Consider the following 14,950-nt stretch of genomic DNA (forward strand, 5'->3'; position numbering starts at 1 on the left):
CTTACAGTCAATATGGTGGACTGAACTGACTTTGAAGCAAATTCCCTAGTGGCTCCAAACACACAAAACTGACATATACAACAACAACAAAAATAATAATATTTAATCCATACTTAAAAGCTAGAGGTAAATGACTGGGAACTTCAACTCAGGAGTATGGAAACAGGAAGTTCGGGCTAAAATGGTTCGCAAGCACAGATAATTCAGATACGGGCGTTAGTGAGCATTCCATTGGGTGGAGTATCTAGGGCACAGGCTCTTTGAGCACAGTGAACCCCACTTGCAAAACAAGGATTAAATGAACTACATCTCTTCTATGGAAGGCAAAGAAAATTTGTCATCTCCTGTGACATGGGGTGCTGGGAAATTGTGCAGATGCAGTCACATCTGCCATGTTGTCTCCTCAGGCTATTGCTATCACGAGTGAGAGTTGGGACATTCTCAGAGTGCCTGTTCCACCATGTTGTGCCCTCAGGGCATTGTCAATTCCCTGTGATAGAGTGCTTTGGTTACTCCTCCCCCTTCCCATTCCCGTGAAAGTTATTATCCTACCCTGGAGTGCTATGGTTACTCCTCCCACTTCCCATTCTCACAAAATCTATTCCCATAAAAGCCCTTCTTCTTCCGCCCCTCGCTCTCTTGCCTGCTTTTCACCTCGGTGACGAAGGGTGCAGAGAGTAGCAGAAGGCGGCCATTTTGGCTAGCTCCACGTGGCCCCAACTGCTGCTTTCCCACCCCAACCCTGAGGTCCCCTCGCAAATAAAGGATTGTGTTCCCTTTCTGCTCCAAACCTCCTTTTTCTGTGTCCCACCACCGCCACGACAGCAAGCGACAATGGGGAGGAAGAATCTTCAATAAAGTAGAACCCTAGGTTTATGTACATACAAATGTGGCATTTGAATTGACTTGATGCAGGCTGTACAAGGGATATTTAAGACAAAAATTAATACAATTTTATTTCCAAATCAGAAAATCTGTCCTGTTAGGACACATCCATAGTCCAGGGCAACACAGACAAATATAACCTATATAGATGGACTCACAAAAATTACAGACCATCAGGCCGGGTGGTGGCACACCTGGTTGAGTGCACATGTTACAACATTCATGGACCGGGGTTAGAGCCCCCGGTCCCCTGCAGGGGGAAAGCTTTGCAAGTGGTAAAGCAGTGCTGCAGGTATTTCTCTTTCCATCTTCCCTTTTCCTCTCCATTTCTGGCTATCTATATCCAATAAATAAATACAAATATAAAATTTTTTTTAATTACAGACCATTAATGAAATTAACTGTCAAAAGAAAGAATGACAGATATAATAGATAAATTCTGAACTATTTGAGTAACTAAGGAAAGGCAGCCTCAAGACTATTCTTGCTAACATAATCCTCAAGATACCAGAAACAGGAGGCAATCTGTAGCAAAGGGTTTCAAGGAACAGAAGAGCCTGAGGAACATGTTGTTAAAATTTTCGGAGGCTCTTGCCGGCCGGGTTGGCTTTGTGGTGGTGAACAGAGACGCGGAGACAACGGCTGGGCAGGGAAGCTGTATTTCTTTATTCAGGAACAACGATTCACAAACTAAGACAAACTAATCACCAAACAGAACTCTGCTGTCTCTTTGAGGTGGCGCAAGCACTCTTTCTTTTACTCTCGAACTCAGGAACCCTCGAACTCTCTCACTCTGGAACTCTGGAACTCTCTTACTGGGGCACCCTCTGGCCCTCTCTCTCTTCCTCTCGAACTCAGGAACTCAGCTACTCTCGGACTCAGGAACCCTCTCTCGGGGTTCCTTGGGGCGGGGCCAAGCAGGCCCGCGAAATTAACAGGACTGATCCAATTCTCTTGGCGGGGGAGGGCTAGAACAAACCAATGTAAGCATACGACAGGAACACATAATACCACACTTCCAAATGTCTGATAAAGAGTCACAAAGCTCATTAACATTAACTAATGAAAACTCTGATTTTGCTTAGTAAAATAAATAAAGAGGTGAAAGACAACTATAGAATGGTTTCACTCATATGGAAAATATAGATAATTAAAGCATACAGACTTAGAGAAAGGAGGAAGGAAGGAAGGAAGGAAAGAAAGGAGTGAAATGAAATGAAACAGGACACAAAAATAATAGGCAACCAAGCTGTTTCTAAGTCTTTGAAAGAACTATGCTAGTTGAGAGTGAAGGAGGCACAAAACTGTGGTGGTAGATGTGGTGGGAAACTATATCCCTGAAATCTTGTAAGTGTGTAAACTATTATCGAATTACTAAAAGAAAAAAAATTCTAAAAACTTCTGACAGATTTTGAAGTTTCTTAATGGAGATTCTTTGGGGATTGTTTGTTTGTTTGTTTGGAGGTTATTTTATACTGCCCTGACAATGAACTCAGGACCTCTCACATGTGAAAGGGAGCAACAAACAGATAAAGAAAAAGAGATAGATAGAAAGCTCCACCACCCATAGAGTCCCCTTGGTACTGTCCATGGTGCCTCCATGTGGTTCTGAGGATCAAACCTAGGGCATGGTATGGCATACACTCTACCCACTGAGTTATTCCCCAGTCCTAACTTGTTTCCTTTGTTTAGCTACTGTTTATTAAGTGCATTTGACCTGAGAGCCCCCTTTTTTTTCTTAAACTAAGCACCTATACACATTTCATAACACTAGTTTTAAAGCACACAGTAAGCTAAACACTGGCGTAGGAAAGAAAAGTCCCTTTCTTTAACCCTATCTGCAAACCTCTACTCTATTTCTAACCTCATAGCCTACTACTCTTCCCTCAAAGGCCCTTGATTCTCATTGTGTGGGTTAATTTCCCTCCAAGTTGAATCTTTATACCTACAGTTTATTTTTTTCATTTTTAAATCAGTGACTTAATAATGTTTCACAAAATTATAAGATGGCAGGGATATAGATCCATCCTGCACCTACCACCAAAATTCTGTGACCACCAACCCCCACACAGATTTATTCCTATAATTCCTTCAGCCTGGATAACTTTTCAAAACCCTACTCTAATTATCCAAATTTTAGCTCAAATACTCCCTTTTCCATGAGGTCTTCCTCACCCAAAAACTTAAAATAAAATGTTCCAGGGTAGTTTTAAAAAAATAAATAAATAAATGTTGACTAAAAGCAAGTACTACTTGCAGCCTGGGAGGCTGTACAGTGAGTAGAATATCCAAATTGCAAGCATGAGGTCCCAAATTCAATTGCCAACACCATATATGCCAGAGTCATGTTCTGGTTATCTTTCCTTCTCAAATAAATGATATCTTTAAAGAAACTACACACACACAAACACACACACATACACACACACACACACACACACACACTATGGTTGGCTGGTTTCATTCTTCCTGGCACCAAACTAAAAGGTCTCAAAAAATAATACCTAAGTATCACTCACCTGTCTCTCAGCTGAATTGGGGGTTCAGCAATAAAGAGCAGGGACCTGGAAGACATACTCGATGATATACTGAACAGTATGCTGGACAAAAGAAGTCAGACACAAAAGTGCATGTGCACATGTACATACGTACACACGCACACACACACACACACACACACACACATCACTACTGCACTTACAAAAAAATCAGAAACTAGGGGTTGGGCGGTAGCACAGCAGGTTAAGCGCAGGTGGCACAAAGCACAAGGACTGGCATAAGGATATCAGTTGGAGCCCTTCGCTCCCCACCTGCAGGGGAGCTCCTTCACAAGTGGTGAAGCAGGTCTGCAGATGTCTCTCTTTCTGTCCCCCTCTCTCCATTTCTTTCTGTCCTATCCAACAATGATGACATAAATAACAACAATAATAACTACAACAGTAAAACAACAAGGGCAACAAAAGGGAATAAATAAATAAGTAAATATTAAATAAAAATAATAATTCTTAAAAAATTCAGAAACTGTCAAAACTGGTTTACAAAAAGTCAAGGTGGGGATATGTTGGGCAGTACGCCAGCTTCCCCCTGCTTAACTCTGTGGTCTATTTACATAACCACTAGAACTGCCCTGCCTGCAGGGCATTGGTTTAATCCCCATTGGTTCATACTCCCTTTTTGCTCCGCCCCCTCTCCTAGACACACCCTGATTTCCACCATTCTCTTTTTGCTCCACCCTCTCTACATCACATCCTGTTTCCACCCTACTTGGTGAGTATATATACAGCTGCTCACTGTTTGAACACACTTGGGATTGCCTTCCAGCTCCAAGAGTCCCAGAGTCTCTCTCCCGCCCATGAAGCTAGCCCAGCAGGGATAAGACAGTATAATGGTTATGCAAAAAGATTCTCATGCCTGAGGCTCTGAAGTCCCAGGTTTAATCTCCTGCACCACCATAAACCAGACCTGAGCAGTGCTCTGGTAAAGAAAATAAAAGGAAAGAAAAAAAAGGAAAGGGGAAGGGGAAGGGGAAGGGGAAGGGGAAGGGGAAGGGGAAGGGGAAGGGGAAGGGGAAAGGGGAGAGGAGGGGAGGGGAGGGGAGGGGAGGGGAGGGGAGGGGAAAGGAAAGAAGAGAAGAGAAGAGAAGAGAAGAGAAGAGAAGAGAAGAGAAGAGAAGAGAAGGGAAGGAAAGGAAAGGGAAAGGGAAAGGGAAAGGGAAAGGGAAAGAAAGAAAAAGAAAAGAGAGCAAGAAAAGTCAAGATTAAAAAAAAGTAAAGATTGGAATTATGCTTCTTGGAGTGGGAGAGAGTAGCTGAGAAAAAGTGTTCAGAGTTATTGATTTGGGTGCTAGTTGTGTGAGTGTTTTGCTTTGTGAACTGTGTACTTTGTACTTGTTCATGCCTCTGTGAACTTACTTCAATAAAAGCATCATTTAAGTGATGTGTGAAATGTCCCTGGAGAATGATGGACAGTCTGGGTAGGTTTTTGCTCACAGGGCTGTGGAATTCTGCTCACAGCTGTTAAGTGACTTGTACTCTCTAATAGAGAAGAGTGAAAAGAGTAACAAGCTGAGGCAGGGTCCAGGTCAGAGCATTATTTGTAGGTTACAAAGTTGGTAACTTTAACTGCTGACCTCAGAGTAAGTCAGGGCTGCCAACTGTTCAGCCAATGCAGCAGGGTGTGTAAGTTCAATCTTAGGATAATGCCTGGGTGGCAAATACTCATGTTCAGCCCACTGGTCAAGAATTCCAGCCCACATCCCACACACACCCCTGGCAAAAGAGGCTTGGAGTTCAGACAGAAGGACTCACAATTCTAATGATCCTGAGAGGCAAGAAGCCAAGTACTTCTAAGAGATATAAGAATTTGACCTGTTTAGAGTTTTAGTAGACAGTAACACATTAAATGAGATTATGCAAAAAAAAAAGAACTTCTAGTTGTCATAATGCCAACTTGGCATGAATCTTGATTTATTAAAGAGATTTAAGTATTTTTTTCCTGATCTGTACATAAAATGTTGGCTATTTTCCACATTAATGTTCACTCTGAAAAATATCAGTAGTAATTCTTAAGAAGGCAAGGAATGCCTGAGAAACATACTTACCAGCAAAGAAAGCAAAACTTCAGAAAAGTCCAGTAGCCACCAATTCAGTGGCAAACCTCAACTAGAACTTAGGGATCATTTTCTTTCTCCTCAATTGTATTTGTCCCAATGGGTTATTTACCCTGACTCTGAATCACTGAGACTGTCCTTAGTGAGAACCCACCTGAGGGTCTCAAAAGGAAACAGAATAAATCTATCTGTTCATAGGCTCAGCTCTGACTCTACACCACATCCCATGCAGAAGAATCACAGAACAGGAGGGGTCTGCTACTCTGGGTCTTTCTTCTATTTGGAGTGGGAGTAAGGATCGGAAAGAATGAGAAAAGCCCTATGCAAGGAATTAGAGATACCACAACTCCTTCCTAGATGGCTATCATTCCTCAGTAACAGAAGCTCTTCAATAATCACACCATGAAAGAAAAACAGGAGAGAAAATACCAAAGATGCATGCCCTTTTGACTTCCAGTACTCACATTTGTTCTTATTTTCTGGGAAGATGTCAAAATAATTTCATCTAGTTCAAAGCACAGGTTAGCTCCAGCCTGCCTGGGGCAATGAATAGTTCCTGGGGAACTATCTGCTGAATACCTACCTCTGGGGCAATGAATGTAACACAGAGATAACTAAGCATCTTCCAAGGACACAGGGCATAGGCAAAAGCATGTTGGAAGAAGAACAGTCTCTGAATGCTGGGAGAGACCAAGACAGGGCCTTTTCCTGAGGGTTCTGGGGATCCAGGGGCATTACCTTTCTCAATCCCTGATATGTACTGAGCTCCAGTCACACCAACCACTCAGCAAATATGATCTCTGGAAAGAGCTTCTCCTTGAGAAAAGCCTCAGTAGTTATTACTATTAGTAGTAAAATTTATAGTGGTGGCATGGTTGTAATCGTAGTAATAACAGTAGTAATAAAAGTAAAAGCAGCAGAATAGTATTACTAAAAGCAACAATAATGGTACTGATAGTAATAATTAACAATAATAGCACTATTAATAGTAGGAATAGTAACAGTGATCGCAATAGTAATAACATTAGTAGATAGTAGTAGGAACAATAAGAGAAAAAACAATCATACCTTTTATTAACAAATATGTTATGCCCAGAAGTTCGAGTCCCAATCTTATGCAAAGAAGACCAGAATCACATGCAATAGCAAGAGCCTTTATTAGCAAGCTTAAGCTTGAGTTGCCAACACCCTTCTATGCAAGGGGAGAGGGGAGAGTCTGCGACCCCAATAATTTCTCATTCCACCTTTTTATAGTTATCACAGGGTGGGTACAGGTGGAAATATTTACGCGGAACAAGGAGCAGTTGGTTTTGGGTCAACAGCTGTTCTCCTTTCTCAATATTCAGGGCCTGCTCGTCTCTGATTGGTTGGGTTCAGGTGGAACTTTTTGTTAACTTTTTCTCTGGCCTCCTCAAAATATTTCCTGTTTGCTAAGTATTTTCATGTATTATTTAATTCCATCCTCAGAACAACTCTATGAGATTGATACTATACTATCATTACCCCTCATATAGATAAGGAAACTAAACTTAGTGATCTTCTTTCATTCAACAACTTTTTTAAGTAGTTCCTATAAACCCAATATCATTATTAGACACAATCCCTATATGTGATACTTACAGTCTGGTGAGAGATTAATAGCTTGTCCAAAGTCACTTAGTTTACAGAGTGAAGTTAGAATTTGAACTCAGTTTCTGCCTGCAGAACCTGTACTTTCAAATCCACAATAAAAAAGCTGCCTGTCATCAGCCACTGCCACTTACAAACATTCATACCAAAAACCACATCTCCTCTCCTTCAGGATACACAGTACTTTTGCATTTTAATATCTCTAAATTAATTATATGTTATTTTAATATTATATAATGTTGAAATAACTCAACTTCAGGCAGGGAAGAAAGTTATAACATAGCTGGTACTGCTGTTTAAAAGTGGATTTAGCTTAACACAGGTTATCTGATTACCAACCTAGCTGAGTTTTCAGCAAATGCTAACAGTGAATACAGTCGAAATTTAGCTTAAATAAAGATTCCTGATTATACTTCAGATATACTCAAAATGTCACTGGAATGCAATATTGAAAGAACACATTATTTTGCTTTCAAGAGATCGCCTGCCATTGTGCAATATAATTAAAGGGAATAGAAAGTACCAATTTCCTAGAATAGGTCACTGAATTCTCAAAAATTAAGGGCTAGAATTCAAATAATAAATATCAAATTGTCAAAAGCATACAGCTATTTAACTTACAGCAATATGTGATCTATTAAGGGGAAACAGAACAATGGGTTTCACAGGTGAGAAAATGAGGCTAAACCTCACTATTCTTTGATAAGTCTCAAAGTTATCCTAACAACATTAAAAGTATAAAAAAGATCAGGAGGAGAAGCAATTTTTCTGAAAAAAATCACATAACTGCAGTTATATGTAACTTCTAAAAAAATATGATGTAAAATATCACTAATGTGAAAATACTCATGCTCCAAACTATTATTCAGAAAAAGCAATTCACATACAAGGAAATGAATTAATGGTAGCTACTATAGACAACTTTTAGAGCATGTACATGTCATGTTTCTTTGCTTAGAGTTAAGGTATAATTTACTCAGTATTAAACATTATCAATGGCAAAACTGACATTATAACTATTGCAAATGGGATCTCAAAACAGAGGATTGTGGCTATTACACTAACAAGTGCCAATTATTGGCCACTTCCCAAATACTGTACTTAGTATTTTATGCTTGTTATCTCAAATAACAACTCCACAAGGGAAGAATTGTTAGAATGCACATTTTACATATAAATAAATGAGGTTTAGAATCCAGTGACTTCTCAAGGCTATACACCCAAGTAAACATCACAGAACCATGTCTCTCTGAACCACAATTCTCCCCTATGACCATCTCCCAAGTGAGGCTCCAGTTTAACTAAAGGGTCAATGCCATACCTTCTCTTCTGAAGAAACAGTCAGCTTGTCACTGGATATCAAACTGCACACCTGGTCCAGACTTAGGCTAAGAAATTCTTCCCCCAGCATCACCTCTGGAAAGTGCTGCTCTGTTCAAAAACAAAAACAAAAACAAAGCACACACACACATAAGTTCATAAAACAAAATTATAACATATTCGTTCCCTTCCATAGGACAAAGTCATCACAATCTGTGAATTCAGAATGGAATCCTGGGAGTTTTGTTGGGGAGGAAGAAGAACAGGGAGAGAGGCAGAAAAAAAAAAAAAAAAAAGGACATCCTAGCTGGAGGGAAACTAACCTTTGAATTCAGCATTGAAGGCATCTTTCTATGTGATTCTCTGTCCTGAACATTGACACAGATTAAAATGGGGCAGAGAGACATGAGGTTATATTTTTCCCATGCTCTATGAGATTAATAATGGCATTGTAGAAAAGCCTCAGTGGGACCTTCATATTTAATAGAGCTCATTTCCTCTCAAGGCACAAACTGGCAGAGTTGCAGATGGTGTCCCTGTTACACTCAGCCAAACGAAAGTGGGTCAGAGATGCTATGTGGCTAGGGGTACTACAGTAAGTAAACATTAGAAGGATGGTGGAAATGGTCACTCTATTTATCCAAAGTCAAGCCTACTATAGCACATCTCTGGTTCACAATGAGGCCCAACTAAGCATTAACCTAGATGGAGAATAAGATAGATAGTGTAGAATAAGATAGATAGTTGAACCTGTAAGATGGAGGGAAATATAGGAACAACTAGAACAAGACAAAATCCACAGGTGTGAGGTTCACAGAAGAGAGATATCAGGGATAATTTCTACCCTGACATTCGCCTAGATCACCAACGTGTTATTATGGATGCAATAAAATATCAGTGAGATCATTTATTTCAGGAGAAAGAAAGGAAGAAAGAAAGAAAGAAACAAACAAAGAAAGAAAGAAAGAAAGAAGAAAGGAAGGAAGGAAGGAAGGAAGGAAGGAAGAAAGAAAGAAAGAAAGAAAGAAAGAAAGAAAGAAAGAAAGAAAGAAAGAAAGAGAAAGAAAGAAGACTATTCAAATTTTTTGAGGTAAGCTAGAACACAAGTTGATAATTCATCATGCAGCAGACTCTAATGATCACAAAATGCTTTAGTTTTTGCCTGAGAACATGATCCTTTCCTAATTCCCTCATAAGCCTGCACCATCATCCTAAGAAGCATCTGTGATCCTTGACCTTTAAGAATCAGGCCTTTTGGGGGTCAGGCGGTAGCACAGCGTATTAAGCACACATGGCACAAAGCGCAAGGACTTGCATAAGGATCCAGGTTCGAGCCCTTGGCTCCCCACCTGCAGGGGAGTTGCTTCACAGGCGGTGAGGCAGATCTGCAGGTGTCTATCTTTCTCTCCCCCTCTCTGTCTTCCCCTCCTCTCCCCATTTCTCTCTGTCCTATCCAATAGCGAATGACACCAACAAAACAATAATAACCACAATAAGGCTACAACAACAAGGGCAACACAAAGGGGAAAAAAATGGCTTCCAGGAGCAGTGGATTCATGGTGCAGGCACTGTGCCCCAGCAATAACCTTGGAGGCAAAAAAAAAAAAGAATCAGGCCTTTTTCAGCCACCAGGTTCCAGATGCTACCATGATGCCAACCAGACTTTCCTGGTCAGACAACCCCACCAATGTGTCCTGGAGCCCTGCTTCCCCAGAGCTCTGCCCCACTAGGGAAGGAGAGACAGGCTGGGAGTATGGATCGACCTGTAAACGCCCATGTTCAGCAGGGAAGCAATTACAGAAGCCAGACCTTCCACCTTCTGTACTCCATAATGATCCTGGGTCCATTGTCCCAGAGAGATAAAGAAAAGGAAAGCTTTCAGGGGAATGGATGAGATATGGAGTTCTGGTGGTGAGAACTGTGTGGAACTGTATCCCTCTCATCCTATTGTCTTGTCAGTGTTTCCATTTTATTAAAAAAAATTATAAAAATTTTTTAAAAGTATTAGGCCTCTCCCCTTCCCTCTTCAGTGCCACTTTCTGGCATAAGAGCTTGTGAGATGATTCTAGGAAGTTAAATGCCCCAGATCTCACTGAAGATTACATCCATTTGACCTGGCTGACTCCTACTGTGAAATTCAGAGAGCCTCCATCCCTGGGAGACACAGCTACATGATGAAAAAAAAAAATTGGAGCATGCTAATCTTTCACATTCATCTTGCTCATAGCTAGAACTTAAGAAACAAGGACAAAAGAGGAAACACAAAGTAAAATTCGGACTGGGTTTGGTGTATTGTACCAAAGCAAAGGACTCTAGAGAAGGAAAGAAGGAAATGTATTGGGGGGGTGGGGCAGGGAGGAGACTTTAAGGTCCTGATACATGATGGTGGACAATGGAAAAGCAGTGAAGTTGAGGGTGAAAATATTTGGGAGACACCTATTACAGGAAGATGAGGAATAGTATCCACAACTGTGCTATATAAACCACTAATGCTACCCTCCATGATAAAAATCTAAAAAAAAAAAAAAAAAAAAAGGCGGTAGCACAGCAGGTTAAATGCACATGGGACGAAGCACAAGAAGCGCAAGGACTGGTATAAGGATCCCATTTCAAGCCCCAGCTCCCCACCTGCAGGGGAGTCGATTCACAGGCATTGAAGCAGGTCTGCAGGTGTCTATCTTTCTCTCACCCTTTCTGAGTGGGGACTCTCCATTTCTCTCTGTCCTATCCAACAACAATAACATCAACAACAACAAAAATAAAACAACAAGGACAACAAAAGGGAAAATAAATTTTAAAAAATTAAAAAAGGACTAGAAACCTGACATTTAAATATATTGTGCAAAAATCATTTTAATTTCCTATAATGAAATAATTTCCGATCCAAAGAACTTACATATACCCTTCATCCAGAATTCCAAAATGTTGATACTTTATGCTTAATGATCAAATTATTTAAAAAAATTCATATGTCAGAGAGGGCTCCCCACACACTCCTCACAGGCCTAATGAAATCACTGAGGTCACAATTCAACCTTGTCCTTCCTGAAACTCAGGAATTCTCATAACACTAGAAATGAACCTACCCTATGACACAACAATTTCTCTTCTAGGGGTTTACCCAAAGGAAATAAAAAACACTTATAAGAAGAGTCCTATTCATACCTATGTCTACAGCACAATTTGTAATAGCCCAAACCAGGAAGCAACCCAGATGTCCAACTGAGTGGCTAAAAAGATTGTAAGTTATAGATAACTCAGCTGTTAAAAATGACAGTATCATCTCTTTTGCATCATCTTGGATGGAACTTGAAGATACCATGTTACATGAGAAAAGGCAAGAGAGAGAGAGAGAGAGAGAGAGAGAAATACAGAATGATCTCACTACATATCCTTTTCATTCCAAACAGAAGTCACTCATCTATTGCTAACACCCAAGAAATAGCTTGGAATAGGAATAGTCACTAAACCAAAACAGGTATACAGGTCATGGAGGCTCTGTGAGCCAGACAAAGTTGAGCTCAGAAAGAGTCAGGCAAAACAGAGTTAACACCTTAGCCTTCCTGCCTTTATCTGTGACCCAAAAACCAGATACTGGGAGGAGGTAAAAGAGAGAAGATAACAGCATGAGGTAGAAGAACAAAATGGTAGGCTGTAAAAGTATGTTTTCACAGCTCCTGAGACTAATGTAAACCATTTTGATTTTTGAAAAGGAAGAAAATCAAAGTATAGTGATGTGTATTTTTGGGGAGACTAGTGAGCAAACCTGAAATTCTCACAGATCAATCAAAGCAGAAAGCAGTCACCAGCTCCATTTTTCACCTTCAGAGGCACTGAAATATTGGACTCTAGGTTCCTTCTTTCTTAGCTCCACACCATATCCACCACCAAACTCCTGTGCCCACCACTATAGTTCTTACAAATGTTAGAGTCTGTCTACTTATGTTTTTTTTCCAATTTCAGGTGTTTCAATTCTTTATACTCCACATAAGAATTAAATCATTTAGTAGTTGAGACACATTTTAATTCCACTGAGTTCAACTTTTAATAAAATTTCAAGAGATATAGATTATTCAGTTTCTTAAGTCTGCAGTTTTTTCATCTACTAAATAAGGCTAATAATGACACTTATCTATAGTAATGTGTGGGCATGAAATAAGCAAGTATATGCCATTCACATTTACAGAGACCATTGTGTAAAAGCTTATTAACTGTTAATGTGAATGCATTATTGTGATGCTACATGCATTATTTCTTCAAAATAAAGAAAGAGTTAATGCCTGCAAGGAGCCTATGGGCTTGTAAGATGGGTAAGACAAGGCGCCCATAACTGCAACCCAAAGTTCTTGGGGCCATGACTGCACGAGTGCAATCAGCAAAATCTGAAGTCCATCTGGACAGAAACAATAGTTCCATGTAACTGAACCTAGGGTGTGTCTCCATTCAGCTAAGCAATGGTTAGTGAGCATGCACTAAGTAAGGAAAACTGTGCCGTGAGCTAGGAGACACATGAGGAGGCAGGCAAAGCTAAATCCTAGGGGTCAGGTAAGAACTGGAAGAAGATTTACCTACTGAATATGAGCTAGCCCCTTGAATTGGGGAATTCTACAATAATAAATCTTATCTATCTATCTATCTATCTATCTATCTTTCCTTATAGAGGAATGAGGCATAGGAAAAATATCAATCAATTAAGAGTTCTAAAAATCAATTAAAAGTTCTAATTAAGGGGGTTGGGCAGTAGCAGCAGGTTAAGCTCACGTGGCGCAAAGCGCAAGGATCCGGCCAGTTCAAGCCCCCAGCTCCCCACCTGCAAGGGAGTCGATTCACAGGCGGTGAAGCAGGTCTGCAGGTGTCTATCTTTCTCTCCCCCCTTTGTCTTCCCCTCCCCTCCCCATTTCTCTCTGTCCTATCCAACAACGAACAACATCAACAACAACAATAATAAGCACAACAAGGCTACAACAACAAGGGCAACGAAAGGGAGAAAAATGGCCTCCAGAAGCAGTGGATTCATGGTGCAGGCACTGAGCACCAGCAATAACCCTGGAGGCAAAAAAAAAAAAAAAAGAAAAAGTTCTAATTAACTAGGCTTTATTACAAGTAGCATACACCATTTATGTTCCAAATTCTCTAAGACACAGAATGGGTCTGTTCCTATTTATCTGGAGGGTGGGGTACACAGATAAGTTCAAATCCTTTCCTCACCAAAGAAAACACACATATCTTTCTAATGTCAAAACAATATGAAGTTGATTGACATATTCCCAAGGAAACATTCTGAGGGCTGAGTTGAGTCTTTTTAAGAAAGCAGAGGTGAGTCTAGGAGGTAATGGAGTTAGGAAAATGACTCACTTTCCTTGCACTTCCCACTGCCCTCCCCTTCCCTGCTATTGGCCTAATCTTAACCAGAAGCCAGTGTAAAAGCAAGGAATTTTGGTTTGTATAATTCAAACAGGTCTTTTTGGATACAAAGTAGGATCAAGAAGGGTAGAGAGCAGAGAATGAATTCAGAAGGGAAATAAAATTTCCACCAGAATTGCACACCTTTGACTTCTTTTTAAGTTTACACGATCATTGAAAAATAAAATTCAATGTTATATACATAAAGAACTCAAAGCTGGACAGACAGTTAAGTCTACTAGAGCACCAATTTGTCATGCCTAAGGTTCCAAAGACCACAGGTTTAATTCCTGACACTACTTTATGACAGAGATGAGTAGTGCTCTGGTTCTCTCTCATTCTCTTTCTCAAAATGAATGAATGACTGTTTAAAAACAAAAAAGAGGAATCCAATGGAGGGATAGCTCACTGACTAGAGCAAGAACAAGAAAAACCCCAAGGTACTGGTCATAGAAGTATGCCAGTTTTTACTGAAATATACTGAGATGTGCATTTTTTATTTCTGTGCATTTCCACTGAATAGTAACCATTTACTTTTTATTCAGTATGGCTGGAGAAAACTGAAGGAATTTCCTGATAATAGTTAACATTGTGCTGGGCATCATATATATGTATGTATATAGTGTCCTCTCTCAAAATGCTGCTGAGAGGAGTATCAATATCCCCACTTAACTGATGGAAAAAATGGAAGCTTATAATGTTTACAGTCTTCAGATCACATAGTAGCAAATAGATAACAACATTCTAAAACCAAAACTTCCTGAATAATAAGTCTTATTAGTTTGTTTGTTTGTTTACTGCTACCATGGTTATCACTGGGATTTAGACAACTCCATCAAGCCCCCAGTGGGTTTTTTTTCCTTAACTACATAGATTCTGAGAAGGGGAGAGAAGAGAGATACTTGCAGCATTGCTCCACCATTCAAGATGCTTCCTACCTTAAGAAGAGGACCAGAGGCTTGAACCTAGGTCCATGAACATAGTAGCATGTATGCTCTACAGAGTGCACCACCACCTAGACCCTTTTATGAGTATCTTCATTTTTTAATGAATTTTAGTTTCATATTCAAACAGAATGAATAGTAATATATTGTATAATATCAG

General features: G+C 40.1%; 1 protein-coding gene across 8 annotated transcripts in view; it reads right to left on the reverse strand.

The window, feature by feature from the left end:
* The window catches only part of KLHL3 (kelch like family member 3), a 152,138-nt gene that overhangs the window by 43,146 nt on the left and 94,042 nt on the right, over positions 1–14,950 (reverse strand). For 7 of the 8 annotated variants that reach the window (XM_016185783.2, XM_060178485.1, XM_016185784.2 and 4 more), the window contains one exon: positions 8,445–8,554. In XM_016185783.2, coding sequence (XP_016041269.1) covers positions 8,445–8,554 — 110 coding nt within the window. The remainder of the gene's footprint in view (positions 1–8,444; positions 8,555–14,950) is intronic. The other variant, XM_060178510.1, reaches the window with a different exon arrangement.

Source organism: Erinaceus europaeus, chromosome 2 (genome assembly GCF_950295315.1).
Source record: "Erinaceus europaeus chromosome 2, mEriEur2.1, whole genome shotgun sequence".
In the NCBI taxonomy this organism is placed as follows: domain Eukaryota; kingdom Metazoa; phylum Chordata; class Mammalia; order Eulipotyphla; family Erinaceidae; genus Erinaceus; species Erinaceus europaeus.